At 27.8% G+C, this 18,742-nt stretch overlaps 2 protein-coding genes across 3 annotated transcripts; one reads left to right on the forward strand and one right to left on the reverse strand.

Annotated features, from left to right (window-relative positions):
* Positions 1-3,903: 3,903 nt before the first annotated feature.
* LOC132939090 (uncharacterized) lies at positions 3,904-7,865 on the forward strand. Of its 2 annotated transcripts, none has more exons than XM_061006109.1 (5): positions 3,904-4,181; positions 5,109-5,178; positions 5,518-5,615; positions 7,102-7,282; positions 7,405-7,865. In XM_061006109.1, the coding sequence occupies exons 1-5, from the start codon at positions 4,113-4,115 to the stop codon at positions 7,638-7,640; spliced, it is 654 nt and encodes a 217-aa protein (XP_060862092.1). In that variant the 5' UTR covers positions 3,904-4,112; the 3' UTR covers positions 7,641-7,865. The 2 variants fall into 2 exon arrangements, with proteins under 2 accessions (XP_060862092.1, XP_060862093.1); XM_061006110.1 differs by lacking the exon at positions 5,109-5,178 and having other exon boundaries at positions 3,946-4,042; positions 4,122-4,181.
* A 3,670-nt stretch (positions 7,866-11,535) lies between these two features.
* LOC132938561 (mitotic spindle assembly checkpoint protein MAD2A) lies at positions 11,536-14,398 on the reverse strand. The gene is made up of 3 exons (XM_061005475.1): positions 14,106-14,398; positions 13,853-13,999; positions 11,536-12,164 (listed from the first exon to the last, which is right to left on the reverse strand). Exons 1-3 carry the CDS (start codon positions 14,176-14,178, stop codon positions 11,770-11,772), a joined length of 615 nt encoding a protein of 204 aa, XP_060861458.1. The 5' UTR covers positions 14,179-14,398; the 3' UTR covers positions 11,536-11,769.
* Positions 14,399-18,742: the final 4,344 nt, after the last annotated feature.

The raw sequence follows: 18,742 nt of genomic DNA on the forward strand, positions 1-18,742 counted from the left end.
GAAAAATTTTTATGAATTCTCAACTCAAAATAATTTGCTATTTTTCGTGATTTTTCCGTATTTTGTCAAAATTTGAACTTTAAATGCTTATAATTAAAAACTGTGACTAAGGATTTTTAATTTTTTTCATCTGCCTTTGAAACAATAACCTAGGAGCCTTCTATTAAATTTTCAAGCTTTTTTACTCAACAGATAAAATTTTATTGATATTTATAGAAAAAAAAACTAAAAAAATTGAAAACTGACAATGGCCGTAAACAGCTCAAAAAGAGTCAAAATACTTTCAACATTTTATGGTGTATAGAAAATGCTAATATAAACATTCAGTGAAATTTTCAAGTATCTACAGTCATTCGTTTTTTAATTACAATAAAATAAGAAAATTGTTACATGAGAAATCCAGTAAATATCAAATGTTGTAAAAATATAAATTTCAGACGCTCATAAAAATTTAATTTAAGTTTCTTCTAGACATTTTTTTTTTGATAAAGGTAGACAAACTTATGAGTAATCTTATATTACATTTTCAAATCTTAGATTTAAAAAGAAAAATTTTTATGAATTCTCAACTCAAAATAATTTGCTATTTTTCGTGATTTTTCCGTATTTTGTCAAAATTTGAACTTTAAATGCTTATAATTAAAAACTGTGACTAAGGATTTTTAATTTTTTTCATCTGCCTTTGAAACAATAACCTAGGAGCCTTCTATTAAATTTTCAAGCTTTTTTACTCAACAGATAAAATTTTATTGATATTTATAGAAAAAAAAACTAAAAAAATTGAAAACTGACAATGGCCGTAAACAGCTCAAAAAGAGTCAAAATACTTTCAACATTTTATGGTGTATAGAAAATGCTAATATAAACATTCAGTGAAATTTTCAAGTATCTACAGTCATTCGTTTTTTAATTACAATAAAATAAGAAAATTGTTACATGAGAAATCCAGTAAATATCAAATGTTGTAAAAATATAAATTTCAGACGCTCATAAAAATTTAATTTAAGTTTCTTCTAGACATTTTTTTTTTGATAAAGGTAGACAAACTTATGAGTAATCTTATATTACATTTTCAAATCTTAGATTTAAAAAGAAAAATTTTTATGAATTCTCAACTCAAAATAATTTGCTATTTTTCGTGATTTTTCCGTATTTTGTCAAAATTTGAACTTTAAATGCTTATAATTAAAAACTGTGACTAAGGATTTTTAATTTTTTTCATCTGCCTTTGAAACAATAACCTAGGAGCCTTCTATTAAATTTTCAAGCTTCTTTACTCAACAGATAAAATTTTATTGATATTTATAGAAAAAAAAACTAAAAAAATTGAAAACTGACAATGGCCGTAATCGTAAACAGCTCAAAAAGAGTCAAAATATTTTGTAAATTTTATGGTGTATAGAAAATGCTAATATAAACATTCAGTCAAAATTCCATGTCCCTACGGTCATTTGTTTTAGAGTTACACCAAAAACCAAAATCGATTTTCTCGAAAACAGATTTTGCGTAAAAATTCCCGTTTTTTCCTTAATTTTTCTTTTGTTTTTCACGTCGCTTGTGAAAACTAGTGGGAAATTTTTACTTTTGACCCCCCAAAGTACCAACTAGATTCACTTTCCTATCAGAAAAGTTACTATTGAAGAAAATCCAAGCACTTTTACTGTCCTAAAAGGTGATGACAGACACAAAAATAAAAAAAAAATAAAAAAAAAAACACACATCATTGTAGAATCAATACATTCATCGCTTCGCTCAGAATCTAAAATCATTAAAATAAAAAATATTACGCAGTGTATAAACAAAATCCATAGATTATCTTAATTTAAAATTTACAAAAATATTGTTGTAAACATACGTTGTGTATTTTTATTTAGAATAGACACTGATGATGTTTTTTGTATGTGTTAAACAAACGTTTCAAACAAAATGTTAAACATTTCCTCGAAATCATTTTTAGATTCTGAGTGAAACGATGAATGTATTGATTTTACAATGATGTGTGTTTTTTTTTTTATTTTTTTTTTTATTTTTTTTTTATTTTTTTTTTTTTATTTTTTTTTTTTATTTTTTTATTTTTGTGTCTGTGTACACGATAAGTAGTCGAAATAATGCTTCGATTTTCGACTTCAGTATCTTGTTCGATGGTGAATATCGTTGGTGCATTGGGGAGGTCAAAATTTTAATTTCCCAGTAGTTTTCAAAAGCGATGTGAAAAACAAAAGAAAAATTAAGGAAAAACGGGAATTTTTACGCAAAATCGATTTTTAACAAAATCGATTTTGGTTATTGGTGTAACTCTAAAACAAATGACCGTAGATGCATGAAATTTTCACTGGTTGTTTATATTTGCATTTTCTATACACAATACAATTTTGAAATTATTTTGACTCTTTTTGAGCTGTTTACGGCCATTGTCAGTTTTCAATTTTTTTAGTTTTTTTTTCTATAAATATCAATAAAATTTTATCTGTTGAGTAAAAAAGCTTGAAAATTTAATAGAAGGCTCCTAGGTTATTGTTTCAAATGCAGATGAAAAAAATTAAAAATCCTTAGTCACAGTTTTTAATTATAAGCATTTAAAGTTCAAATTTTGACAAAATACGGAAAAATCACGAAAAATAGCAAATTATTTTGATGAGAATTCATAAAAATTTTTCTTTTTAAATCTAAGATTTTAAAATCTAATACAAGATTCCTCATAAGTTTGTCTAACTTTATCAAAAAAAAAATTTCTACAAGAAAGTCAAATTAAATTTTTATGAGCGTTTTAAATTCATATTTTTACAACATTAGATATTCACTCGATTTCTCATGTACCGATTTCCTTATTTTCTTGTAATTCAAAAACGAATAACTGTAGATACATGAAAACTTCACTGAATGTTTATATTAGCATTTCCTATACACCATACAATTTTGAAAATATTTTGACACTTTTTGAGCTGTTTACGGGCATTTTCAGTTTTCAATTTTTTTAGTTTTTTTTTCTATAAATATCAATAAAGTTTTATCTGTTGGGCCAAAAAGTGTAAAAATTTAATACAAGACTCCTGATATATTTTTACAATAGCAGTTGAAAAATATTGAAAATACATAGGCACAGTTTTTTTTTATAAGCATTTAAAGTTCAAATTTTGACAACATTTATCGAATTTATAATTTATTAATTATTTTGTAGTTAAAAATTAATAAATTTTTAACTTTTATGGCTAAGGATTGAAAATTTAAAACAAGGCTCCACGTAAATAGGTTATATATAAATTACTTTATTCACAATAATATCATTAAATATACTTGGTAAAATCATAGGCTGACTGACCGTTTTCGCTCAGAATCGTTTTTCTTATACAATGATATTATATCATTGAATTCAAATTTAACACCATCCATTACAGTGACCCACTTGTAACCTACCGTACAGCAGAGCGACATCCACTTATCCACCTTTTTTATTTTATGTTTTTGAGTTTTAAATTTTTTATTCCATGTAAATTTATAGATTTTTATTCAAATCAAATATATGTATAGTCAAATTATTATATAATATTAAATCAATAGGTACGTAAAACCTTTGAAAATATTATCCTCTAAATTAGACAGGTAGTTGCGCATGGGCCAAAGATAGAAAACAGTGTACCGACATCCTCTTAAATTTTAACAGCTATATTTTACAGAACACTGATTATGATGATATTCAATGTGGTACCAATTTATCGATAAAGCTTAAACACATAAAACGTGATTAGGTTACAATAATAATATTTACAGCCTATCTCGAAAAACCCATTATAATTGTTTTATAATATAATAATATTATTATCCCGGATCGAAAACCCGTCTCTGTCTTAAAATACGTATTATCTACGTCCTCCGACTGTTACTATAGTCGTCGTAGTCCATAGATAATAGTCGGACAGACAGTCGTTGGTATCGTATTTATCGGTCGATCGATTCTCAAAAGAAGTACAAGTGGGCAATACGTCCGATGCCTGTTACAAATTTATGTATATAAGTTAATAAATTATATGACTATACGAGTACAGTAGGCATTATAATTTTGTTTTATATATTTTTTTTTTTTATAATAATTGTTTTAATATATTTTTGTTAACATGCTCAAGACGTGTTACGGTTTGTGTTCCCTGCGCACAGGAGTAAAATGTGTAGCGTTTTACGAACTGGTAGGTGTAATTTTATAATAATATTTTAAACACATAATAATATACCTAGGTACATAACAACATTTTAAATCGTTATATAAACACTCGTTGACACATACAGTTAGACACATTCAGAGATGTTTCACGTGGATTTAATTCTTACTAAAGTAAAAGATTTTGTTTTATCCGTAAAACCTACCACGATGTTATAAATATTGATTACACTGTACTTTAATATTAGGTAGTTGTTGTGTACATGTACATTGTACATAGATTAAATATTACATAATATTAAGGTTTAATATAATATAGATTATCAAATACCAGCTAATGTCTATAAGTTACATAAACAATAATTAAACATTTAATGAATCAATTATTATAGTGAGTGAGCTTAATTATGGTATATTAAACATGATTTAGTGGTCCTTAATTGGTCCACTAAGTCTCGCAGGTCAAACATTTAATAATTTAATTTTTTTAATCAACTCGGCATTATTTAATCACTGTGTACTTAATAGTATTATAATCACGAACTAGAAGTAAAATAAATAATAATATAATGCATAGTAAAATTATAAAATATTATCATTACCTATTTATTTATGTAGACAAACTTGTAAAAAGGGAAACTCATTAACAGACCTATATTGGTCAGTACAAACTTATTTAGTAATAAAAAAAAAATTAAAATTAACCAAAATCAGATAGATTAACATCGTCGGACGAGCTTCCGAAGTTTGTGCCACTTTTACAGGGTTATATCCAATCACTTAAGATATTGCCCGTCGTATAGGTTAGGTCCTATAAAATATACTTGTGACATGTGAGGCTACAATAAGCTACATGAATCACTGAACTGTAAAGTGTAGGTAACTAACTAACTAACCTTACAGTTCAGTGACATAAATACTAGTTTTACACGGAGGTATTATTTTTTTGTTTCAGATTTGTACAATCCTGTTCTTTTTAAGTGTTTTCGTGTACGAAACGTTTAGTAAAATTCATCTAGTTCACGGTAGGTACGAAGGATATAACCTTTTTAAATTAAATATTTACATTGTTATATTATCTCGATAGGTGTTTCATTAATATTGTACTCGAATTTATAAAGATATAATTTAAGTTGGAACAAAAATAATAACTATTGAATTTTACTTTTTGCAAATTATACCTAATAATATGCAATATGTGCCTAACTTAAAAGTCTGTACAGCCAGTGCCAAATATTTATGCGTACCTATGTAATATATAATTTAATTATACAAATTGTGGTTTAATTAATGAATAATTACCTTCTTTGTTGTACAAGATCACGTTATGTCAGAAACTTGAAATATACATTTTTTACTTTTAGATGATGTTGACGTTTATTATTTCCTACAGTCGTGCATAATAATAATTACTCTGTTAAAACTATTCGCCAGCGTGTCTTTGATGCAATCTACATTTCAGGTTCGTGGTATACCTACATGGCTACATAATATATAATATCATAAACTTATGGTTTAAATTTATATACATTAAATAAAACAAAAAATGGTATATTTAATTCGCTGGCCTGTGCCTATCATTCAAAATGACAAGTTCGTAGTAAACTATAGTAGACGTATAATATTATAGAGTAAACTAAAAAGTGCATAATATTTCTCGAATTTCGTGAGCTAGATTATGCACTATTGTCTTGTAATATAATTGCTCTTGTAACCATTGTAAGACATAGGGGCTGCTAAAATTATACTCCCAAGTTTTTTATGTAATAAAAATGTGCTGTTTAAACTTGACTTTTAAAATTATAGTTACCAGCTATAATCTACTTATAATATGCAAACAAGGTCCAGATTGCTTTTATTTTTAATAATCGTTTTAATATTATCTAGACTTAAGATATTTTTTTTTGCGTATGGGGCAGGCAACTGTTTAGACGGCGAGACCACCATCCCCCAACCGGGCATGGCAGACTTAAGATGACAATTATACAACTCTCCAGACGATTCTCATTACTCATTAGTAGAATATTAAATATTATACGAAAATTCTTATTAAAATAATTTTAATAATACATAATATACTCTGTAATTATATTATAATCATTTATTTGTAATTAATGCTTATAAACTAATAAGCTATGTTTACTCTACGTAGGTTGGTACCTATACTATACGTATATTATATTCATTAGCTATATTTCATAATAATTATTCACAATTTTCGTATTTGTTATGCGTTTTTTCCTGCAACTTTCACGAATTAAATCGGGTCATATTTACCAATTACCATACGTGATTTCAAAAAATGACTAAGGCCGAATCGCCTTTTTTATTACCTGAAGCTGCTTGCTATAGTTGCTACATTGCTGTAGCTCTACTGTGAGCTGAGTTTACATTTGCCCATCCCAACTTCCAAATGCATTCTTACAAAATTAATCATTAAAAACCCAAATAAGTCTTGGTTTTTTGTAGCTCAATTTTTGTTACACAAATGTTAATTTGTTCAATAAACATTTTGATTTCTAAACAAGTTTTAAGTATACAAAATATTACATAAAAATAAAATTTCTAACCTGATCTAACCTATATAATATTATATATCTCTCTATCATACAAAAAAGTTTTAAAAAATAGTTTCGTAAAATAATTACCAATTACTATGGTAGCCAATGTTAGTGAAAATGATGACTTCCCCCCAACCATGTCTCTGGAGCCGCCCCTGAATACCTAGTTAATAGGTATTAAAATAATAAACCAACCGATTTAACTGTGGTGGTCATCTGTTTCTAGAGCCCACAAGGGCCATAAGTGTATTTCAGATATTACTCATGCCCAGTCTTGGGTATAGTTAGGTACCTAGTACAGTAGTGCCTACATCATAATAGGTAGTCTTGCGTATTATACAACAAACATAATAGGTATTTTTTTTTTTTTTTGGTTTTTAATTGCAGAACGCCCCGTCAAAGATATTTATTTGGATTGTGATCGCTTGCATCGTTTACCTCACTGCATTTATCGTTTCGATTAAGATGTACATCCACAAAGTGCACCGCAATAGGCTCATAGCCAAATCCGCAGACTCCGTAAACCAGCTGGAATGCCATCTTCTCCTCGCTTTTATTTTGATAAACTGTACGTATCGACCTCCTGTAGAGGTAGCCATATATTATTATGGTATACCTATTCAATAATCTGAATGACAATAGTAATACAATTTTTATTTTGTTTGATTCATCATACCTATAAACACGCAGTTCTCTCTATTGTTGAGATTCACGTCGTTGCGTCGTACTACCGTCAAGAGAAACATTTGGAGGAAGTTGAACAGTGTACAAGAACGCACGCCGCCGTAATATCGTCAATGAAAACTCGCGGAGACTTGGAAAATATGTTCATTCACGACGTCTCGCGGGCTCTCCCAATCAACAGGTCTTCTGCTGCAGAGGCGGAAACATCGATTTTCACTTCTTTTAAAGGGGTGCCGGTTTGATATGCCTACGATTCACATATGAAAGGCCCAGACAGCGCATTGCATTTTATAAGTTATAAACAATGATTTACCAAATTTGTATCTAAGTATACATTTTGATTTTGTTACCATTATAACTAAGTTATCAACTATTATTATACTACTAATTTTAAATTTACCACGTATGATTTTAGAAATATCATATTATACGATTAAATAGGTATAAATAGGAAATAAAAAATAAAAGTATAGTCACGTAAGGTGGATAAAAATTAAAATCCACCTTGGTAGTTACATTGTCCATGAACTAAAAAATAAATATAAATTAAATTATGATAATTAATCTATGAAGTAATGCTGTGTTTTGTAGTTTTGTACAATAAAAAATTAGGTATAACTGGTATAAGTTCCATGGTTTTGCAGCAAAATATTATAATTATTATTATTTTTCTTTTATACAATATAATGTAATGTTCTATAATATTATTATTGTATAGGTACCTACCAAATAATGTTCAGAGGTTCTGATCACATATTATAGTTCAGTAGGTAATCAATGGTCAATAAATCACTGGTGTACGTATAATACTGATATCACGATTTATTTGAACAGTTTAAAATTAGTCTATAAATATTTTATTTATACGCTAGGTACCTACCTATTTGCATAATATGTAATTTCCCCACGTCATAATGAAATAGTTCACAAGCAGAAGAATCATAGTTCATAACAATATACTGTATTTTCTCATGGATGTTAACAACACAGACACATGGGGTAGGCACCTATGCGTAATGCGCAACTACGGGCGCGTTTCCATACATTAATATAATAATTTCCTTTACTGTTGAGGGGCGTTTTGGGCCTTATAGACCTTATACAGTATACTAAGTATTTACCTTAGTATACGGTCTATGGTTTCGGCGGGAGATGGTCAGAGCATTGCACTCTGCCCGAGATTGTGGTCGAAAACGAAAAAGACCAGTGGCCACCGTATGACAACGCCAGGGGCTCACTGGCACGGAGAAGCTTGCTCGCTACCTTGTTACTATTACCCAATACCCACGGTCTTAGAAGATATATTATTATTATTTCTATTAAGATTTATCTTCTAAGTCCGTGCTATTACCCATGCCGATTTGCCATGCATATTGCAGGCAATAGAAAGCTTATCAATTTTGGCAGGGGGTGGATATGTAAAAATAACATATACATTTGTCATACACAGCTTGCCCATTACAGCTTATCACTTTCTAGACAATATATTTTATTATATATACGTAGGTATTATCAATGGCCTACACAAACATTTCTTTTTTGGTGGGGGTATACATTTTCATACTTATATATTCTAACCTAATTTACTCTAACAAGATGTTTACAGAATTTCCATTAAGTATAGGATTATTTATTTCTCATTAAAAACCACAATATTTTAAAACATTAATTTTTAGGTAATACATAACATGTATTTTAGATTCTGAGTGAAACGATGAATGTATTGATTTTGCAATGATGTGTGTTTTTTTATTTTTGTGTCTGTCATGACCTTTTAGGACAGTAAAAATGCTTAGATTTTCTTCAACAGTATCTTTTTTACGCAAAATCTGTTTTCGAGAAAATCGATTTTGGTGTTTGGTGCAACTTTAAAACAAATGATCGTAGGTACATGAAATTTTGACTGAATGTTTATATAAGCATTTTCTATACACCATAACATTTTCCAAATATTTTGACTTATTTTGAGCTGTTTACGGACATTTTCAGTTTCCATTTTTTTTAAATTTTTTTTTCTAAAAATATCAATAAAATTATATTTGTTGGGTAAAAAAGCTTGAAAATTTAATAGAAGGCTCCTAGGTTATTGTTTCAAAGGCAGATGAAAAAAAATTAAAAATCCTTATTCACATTTTTTATTTATAAGCATTTAAAGTTCAAATCTTGACAAAATACAGAAAAATCACGAAAATTAGCAAATTATTTTGAGTTGAGAATTCATACAAATTTTTCTTTTTAAATCTAATATTTGAAATGTAATACAAGATTATCCATAAGTTTGTTTACCTTTACTTAAAAAAAAATATCTACCGGAATGTCAAATAAAATTTTTATGAGCGTTTGAAGTTCAAGTTTGTACAACATTGGATAGTCACTCCATTTTTCGTGAATCAATTTTCATATTTTGTTGTAATTCAAAAATGAATAACTGTAGATACTTGAAACTTAAAACTATATGTTTATTTTATCAATTCCTATACTTGATAAAATTTTGAAAATATTTTGACTCGTTTTGAGCTTTCATTTTCAGTTTTCAATTTTTTTAGTTTTTTTCTTTAAATAGCAATAAAAACTTTATGTTGTGCCAAAAAGCATGACGATTAAATAAAAGGCTCCCAATATATTGTTACAATAGTAATTGAAATATGTTAAAAATACACTCACAATCTTTTTTTATAAGCATTTAAATTTCAAATTTTGACAAAATGTAATAATTATTTTGTAGTTAAAAATGTATAAAATGTTCAAATTTTATAGCTAAGGATTGAATTTTTAAAACAAGGTTCCACGTAAATAGGTTATTCTGTAACCAAAAAATATTAAAACACAGTTTTTTTATATATAATTATTTAATGTAAAATTTGGACAAAATTAGATATTTAAACGAAGAAGATTTTAGTTGTGTTATATTTTTAAAATATTGTTCGTGGGAACTTAAAGCTTCTAAAGTATATTATTTATTTATAAATAAGGATAATAAACAAATAATAATAATTCAACTTGACCCTACCATATTAATAATAACGATATAATTAATATAATAATATAAAATATCCTAGGCTGACAAACCGTCTCCGCTCAGAATTGTTTACAAATTTACAATGATATTATATCATTGTATTCAAATTAAACACCATTAATTAAATTAACTCCCTTAGAAATGTATACCTACACCATAGCAGAGCAACAACCACTTTCCCACCTTTTTTATAATATAAAATCTAACTTTCGAGGTAGTCTTGCAAATCTATTAACACCCTTGTTAATATTATTATTAATATGAAGAAACATATCAAATTCGCAAGCTATTTGACACTACATTTTTTAATTATGTTTAAAGAAAACTATAATAAATAGTGATTTGCTCACAGTGAAAAAATACAATAAAATATATAAATCCTAATAATTAAAATCAATGTTAGCTGTTACTTACTTTAATTTTTTGTCGATTATTGTTAAATTTTTACAAATTTTGTTTTATTAAAAACTGAATACATAATAAACATACTTAATAAAAATGCAGGCAGACAAGGTTACTTTGTCTAAATATATAAACACAGGCATAAACTACAAGTTACAACACAATATTAAATAATAATTATAGGTACTCGCAAAGTTGATCCATGCTGGCTGCTAAAACTCAAATGAGATATAAAATACATTTACTATACGTCAAAAATGTTTTTAATATTCATATTGAATCAATTTTTAGTTTTTATATGTAGCAGTGTAGCACTTTTAAAAACAATATTCGTGTTGGTAAAAAAATTATATTATTCAATATAGAAAATCCATGTTTATTTAATAAATATGTTATAGGTACTTTACATATAAATAATAATATATATGATAAAATAAAATTGTTTATTTTACCAAGAACATAGGACATCATAGGTACTATTAGAGTATAACTGTATATTTAATCTATACTAAAAAATAAAACATTAAAAATAAATTTAAATGTCCTTATCTTACAAATATATCTTTATTATATTTTTATTATTGATGTATACAACTTAAGGGTAAAAAATATAATAATAAAATATTATTAAAAGGAAAACACGAATTAATTAGTTATAAAGGATAGAGTATTATAATGAGGTAGGTACTTAAACCAAAATAAAAAATGACTAACAATATTGTGATTAAGAAAAATAGTTTAATGGAATAAACAAAAACAATTATTATTTAACTTATGATTAGCTAAAACAGTAGTAGTTTAATAAAAATATTAGCTTCTAAAATTAGAAAACCAATTATCACTTAACTTGAAATTTGTAGTATACAAAATAGTATCCATTTACATTAAAATTAAAATTAAGTATAAAAATAACTTAATTAGTTTGATTAAAACTTCAAAGAGCATTTTTTTTAAAAGTCTGCTTTATAACTCACAACAGTATCCATTCTATGCAATGAAGTTGAAAATGATCGTAACTGTAACTCCTGAGAATTAGCAATATAACTAGGAGCCGTTTCAGACCATTCTTGTGGTACATCTACATCAGGTTTAGTGTATATTTGCAAATCGAAAGCACATGGACAGTCAAGTAAAGGTAAAAAACTAACAGTAGAACAAATTTGCCTCAGTACGTCCCTAATTTCTTTTTGGATTGTTGTTAGCTCTTTATTTCCAACTGAATCTGGGTTTGAATCCCCAGATCCTTCATACTGCAATTTGAAGTCCCAGCGTTCCATCACTTCTTTGGTATTAACATTCGATATAACCATTGACATCTTTTGAATTTTTTGTTCTAACAACCAATCTAAAAAAAATTTTAAAAATGATTGTTATAAAATACACGTTAAGAATAAAAAAAAATCTTGAATGGTAGGTATCTTTTTAGTATAAGATGCATTATTTATTTATATGATTAATGATTATTCAAGGATCAACTATATTTTATTAATTTTAATTGTACCTAGGAAAGCTTGTAAATATGTTTGTAGTCTGCAATTTGCATATCTATGCAACTTTTAACTAGTGAAAACCGATTTTTTTTAAATAAAAATCTTAAGGAATAGTATATAATCTATAACTAGGTACAAAATGATTGATTAATAGTTTGTTCATATAAAAAAAAATAATATTTATAACTGTATAAGGAACTAAGAATTTTCTCTATAAGGTATCCGACAATAACCCAGTTATTTGAAATGGAAGAATTAAAAAAATCCAATATTACACAAAATATCAGTACACAAGTTTATTCTTCTTCTTGAAGTTCCTATCCATTTCGGATGTTGGAAATCATATTGTATATTGCTTCTCTTTATAACGATGTTTGAAATAGTTATCAATTGATGTTGTGCTAAACCATTCCCGGAGATTTTTAGCCAAGATATCTTTCGTCTACCAGCACTTCTCTTGCCTTCTATTTTTCCTTGAAGTATAAGTTGCAGCAATCCATATCTATGGTTAATTCTCATATTTACAGTGTTTTATTTACTTTAATTTACATTATTATTTATTATTTATTAATTATTACATTATTAGCGTTACACTGTGCTGCTATGGTTTTTTCAATTACGCTCTGAAATTTGTCGTAAATTTCTTTTCCTACTTTTCCATTAGCCATTTTCAGGGGTTCTCTTGTATTATTGACAACTTCAATTGATTTTAAAGTCAGTCCTGATAATTCTAATTTAGTTATGTTGACTGGTAAACATCTAAATTTGACTGAATGCATGTTAAGCTTGGGCCTAAATTAAGTTCATCAATAATCCTAATACTTTTTTTGATTGAAATTGCGTCATCTGGATTCAATTTTGAAAATACATTTTGTATACTTGTAAAATTATCAGAGTAGTAAAATGCCGCCTCTAATCACGTTCCCCGACGGGTTATTATAGTGACAGAGGAAGAGAAATACCAGAGCCTTCCGTTTTAAAAATCTCTTAACGATTAAATGTGTAGTTCATTATTTTAAATTGTTTTTTAAAAAATTTACTGAAATGAGAATTTTTATTTTTAAAATCCCAAAATATGCAATTAAAATACAAAACCATTAAATATGCAAAAGTATGCAAAATAAAAATAGTATTATTTGATTCAGTAGAACATGAATTAAATTTGTATCCAGGTTTGCATTCAATTGGAAAAATAGAAAAAAAAATATGCAATTTCATAAACATCCGAGCCCTAGTCATTTCAATCTATTAAAAACAAAAAAACAGTAAAGCAGATTATTTGATATATTATGTGCTAAAGCTCAGTCAAACAGAAAGCAGTCTGCCCGCGCGGGCACTGTTAAATAATACAACCGACCGCTGCCCGCCACGATCAGCATACCCGTACACTATTGCAGCCCACTCTCTATTTGACTGAGCCTTTAATACCACAAATACCACACTTCATTCAGAGATAACATACTATTGAGCTAAAATGAATTATTTTTGTACGGACAAAAAATATCATCCACCACAAACTATAAGATATTAATTATATGTATACCTTTCATTTGGTTGAGAACGGGTTGAAGGAACTGTTGAATTTTATTATCGGTTGACACAAGAATCGACAGACCAAAATGTTCTTCTGTTTTGAACGATTCCGGTGGGTATATTCCCCGTTGAAAAAGAATACTGTTTATTCCAAAATCTATACCGAATAATTAATGTCATTATAATTCTACATTATATGGCAAGTATAAAATCATAATAATAATAATTATTATTAATTAATATTATTATAATATTATGCTCACTTAAATAGTCCATAACCAATTTCGCAGATCCTTTGAGAGTGATGGCGTTTTGGCTCTGTTGTTTGGTAGCCATTGTGTTATGTTTGTATTTGAAGTATAAATTATTACACAACAAATTACGAATAGTACATTCAGTCTCGACGAAAAGAAGCTTAAAAGTGAAACTGTGAAAGTGAAATTAGAAACACAAAATATTTACCAATTCAAATAACAAATAATCATAATATTATATTGAAAACCATAATTAATAACGGAAAATCCTGAAACCGCTGTTCTCGATTTGTGCTTTGCCTACAAACAGTTTTCTAGGTTAAGATTGATAACGGTTTTTTGGCGGTAAGACAATTCATATCATTTTTTTTATTCAATCGAACAACCCAACCATGGTTGATGCACAGAAAATATTCTATGGTAATATGGTTACAACTTGTAATATAACCACAGATTATCTGTGATCACGAATTTAAGATTTACAAATTAAGCCAGTGACGGGGCCTAGGGGCTCAGCTCCCCCCCCCCCTCCCAAACATATTTTTTTATAAATATAAATATTATATAATATAAAATAACTAATAAGCAAAATCTTAACTTCTTTTCATATTGTTGCACTTTATATATACCTACTATTATGATACAATTTTTAGTAAAGTATAATATTTTATTATAATTGTATTTGTGTTGTAAAAAAATTGTTGCCCCCCCCCCCCGGATCTTTGCTCTGGATCCATGCCTAATGTAAGATATAGGTACAACTATATTCATATTAAATATGGGCGGTCGGCAATCTGGCTACATTTTATATTCTTATCTGATTCGTACACAATAGTACAATACTCTTTTATGATTAGGTATTAATTACTAAGGTTTGGACCAAAAAAAATGAATATGAAATGATAAAGCACGATTTAAGATATATATTAAATAGGATATTAGGATATTTAAGATATATCTTAAATCTTGGTTGAAAGGTTACCAGACTTGTTGGCGTCGTATTGGTGGACCAATAATAGTAGGTACCACAGAATCAGCGGTGGTCAAACCGTGGGGAGGAGCTGAGGGGGATAGATCCCCCTCCATGAATTTTTTCAATATTTATAACAATTTATAATTAAGTATATTCTATAATGCATTAAATGTTGTTAAATTTTTTTTCTAAAAACAAATTATCAACTACTGTAAATTTCGACAAAATGTGTTTATATGACATGACTATATTATTATTACCTAGACTCATATCTAGGAACTAGAATATTATTATTAATATTTAGTTGTTTACACAAAATATAATATGGGAATTATGCCACTAGAATGATTGAGAATTCTCAATAACAACCAGCTCTACACTTTCCCAGAACATTGGCCCATACGGGCGGTATAGTGCGATCGGTAGGTACATTTTACAATATTACGTACTTCCAGCCACAAGTCATTAGTTGGTTGAAAACTTGAAACATCGATTGCTTATTATTTTTCATAGCTCATAGTATTTAGTTATCACCGTGATTCGTCTTTACTCTTTCGTACTTGTGTTTTCTACTGTGTGTCCGTGTAGTGTACTAAAGTGTACTACTATTATACAGTCGGTGTCTTTTGTAATATTGACTATTTTGTCTTTTTATATTTTCACAATTACTATGTCTAATAAAAGAAAAATTACTAGCTATTTTGATGCAAGTTGCTCTACTTCTAAACGCTCGGTGGATGGAAAAATATGTAAAATAACTAATATCGTTACAGAAAATCAAGTTGTGGACTTAGTGGTAATATTTTACTATGGCTGTTCATCGTGGCTAAAGATAACATCCAACGAAGTACTGGACGAATTAGCAAAAAACAAAACAAAAAAAGTGGATAAGTGGATGTCGCTCTGCTGTACAGTAGGTTACAAGTGGGTCACTTACAGTAATGGATGGTGTTAAATTTGAATTCAATGATATAATATCATTGTATAAGAAAAACGATTCTGAGCGAAAACGGTCAGTCAGCCTATGATTTTACCAAGTATATTTGATGATATTATTGTGAATAAAGTAATTTATATATAACCTATTTACGTGGAGCCTTCTTTTAAATTTTCAATCCTTAGCTATAAAAGTTAAAAATTTATAAATTTATAAATTTTTAACTACAAAATAATTAATAAATTATAAATTTGATAAATGTTGTCAAAATTTGAACTTTAAATGCTTATAAAAAAAATTGTGCCTATGTATTTTTAATATTTTTCAACTGCTATTAGAACGATATATCAGGAGCCTTATATTAAATTTTCACGCTTTTTTACCGAACAAATAAAAATTTATTGATATTTATAGAAAAAAAAACTAAAAAAATTGAAAACTGACAATGTCCGTAAACAGCTCAAAAAGAGTCAAAATATTTTCAACATTTTATGGTGTATAGAAAATGCTAATATGAACATTCAGTGAAATTTTCAAGTATCTACAGTCATTCGTTTTTTAATTACAATAAAATAAGAAAATTGTTACATGAGAAATCGAGTAAATATCAAATGTTGTAAAAATATAAATTTCAGACGCTCATAAAAATTTAATTTAAGTTTCTTCTAAACATTTTTTTTTTTGATAAAGGTAGACAAACTTATGAGTAATCTTATATTACATTTTCAAATCTTAGATTTAAAAAGAAAAATTTTTATGAATTCTCAACTCAAAATAATTTGCTATTTTTCGTGATTTTTCCATATTTTGTCAAAATTTGAACTTTAAATGCTTATAATTAAAAACTGTGACTAAGGATTTTTAATTTTTTTCATCTGCCTTTAAAACAATAACCTAGGAGCCTTCTATTAAATTTTCAAGCTTTTTTAATCAACAGATAAAATTTTAAATATTTATAGAAAAAAAAACTAAAAAAATTGAAAACTGACAATGGCCGTAATCGTAAACAGCTCAAAAAGAGTCAAAATATTTTGTAAATTTTATGGTGTATAGAAAATGCTAATATAAACATTCAGTCAAAATTCCATGTCCCTACGGTCATTTGTTTTAGAGTTACACCAAAAACCAAAATCGATTTTCTCGAAAACAGATTTTGCGTAAAAATTCCCGTTTTTCCTTAATTTTTCTTTTGTTTTTCACGTCGCTTGTGAAAACTAGTGGGAAATTTTTACTTTTGACCCCCCAAAGTACCAACTAGATTCACTTTCCTATCAGAAAAGTTACTATTGAAGAAAATCCAAGCACTTTTACTGTCCTAAAAGGTGATGACAGACACAAAAATAAAAAAAAAAATAAAAAAAAAAACACACATCATTGTAGAATCAATACATTCATCGCTTCGCTCAGAATCTAAAACTTGAAATATTGTCTTATACCTTTATAAATAGCTCAAAAAGAATCGCAATATTTCAAAAATATTATGGTGCCTAAAATTGCTAAATGCTAATATAAACATTCTGTAAAATGTCATGTATTGACTGTTTTTTTAAGTTACACCAAAAAACAAAATTTTTTTTTTCTTAACTTTTTGTTTGTTCATCCTGATGCTTTTGAAAAATGTTGGTTATTTTTGACCCTTCAAAGTACCAACTGGATTTGATTTTCCTACCAGAAATTGATGACAAAAGGTGATGGCACACACAAATAATAATAAAAAAAAAACATATACACACATCATTGTGAAATCAATACCCACATTCATCGCTTCTACTTAGAATCCAAAATTGTGGATGTTTGGATGTGGCATACAGAAATTATTTTTAAAATGTAAATGAAAAGATTCAATTAGTGTTGTTCATGTTATCGTTAAAGAACGTATACGTGGGTAGCGTCCTATACGGCTATACAATATATGACTAGTGGAGGAAACCTCGTATTGTCATAAATAAAATCTTCAAAAAAATGTTGAGTATTATTGAAAAAATCACTCATGAAGCAGACACTAACTTCGTCTGGACTTAAAAATAAGGCCTGCACAATGGATATTTTATAAATAAATAGTACGGTAAAAATATACCCCTTGGTAGAATTGTACAAACAAGTATAAGGAAGTTTATAAAAATAGTTAACTGTACCTATAGTGACCCAGTTACTATAGGTGTATATTTTATAAATATAAATTTTTGGTGGGCCTGTACGGCTGTTCTCCTTTTTGACGAAAGGTTCATTGTAATTTGTGTTAATTCCCGGTCACCCATAAATATATCCATCGGTGGGATACTGGGAATGGGAATCCAGGCGGGAGCTGATCGGGTCGACCAACGCGTTATTATACCTAAACTAGATCCACCTCTGATTAACTGAGTGACTGTGACACTGTGTATTGTACAATTTCAGTGTGTTTTGAAAATAATGTACCTAATTTAATTATGTGTTACGTTTTTAGTTATATTGAGAAATGTATGCCCACTGAAACATCTATATAATATTATATATTTATGGCTGAAAATATATAAACGTATGTGCATCATGCTTACTACTGATTAGTGGGCTAGTGGCTACATTACTAATGTTTTTAAATGGTCTTTAAATATTTATATAAAAATTTTATTCTTAAAATACAAACATTTTTTGTTTTGTTTTTGACACTGCGGGAACTGATTTTGTATTGCTTCCGCGGCATTTATTACTTTTGCCATGATATACCAGTCTAATATAATCTAAAATTATAATATT

This window comes from Metopolophium dirhodum, chromosome 2 (assembly GCF_019925205.1).
Source record: "Metopolophium dirhodum isolate CAU chromosome 2, ASM1992520v1, whole genome shotgun sequence".
NCBI classification, from domain to species: Eukaryota; Metazoa; Arthropoda; class Insecta; order Hemiptera; family Aphididae; genus Metopolophium; species Metopolophium dirhodum.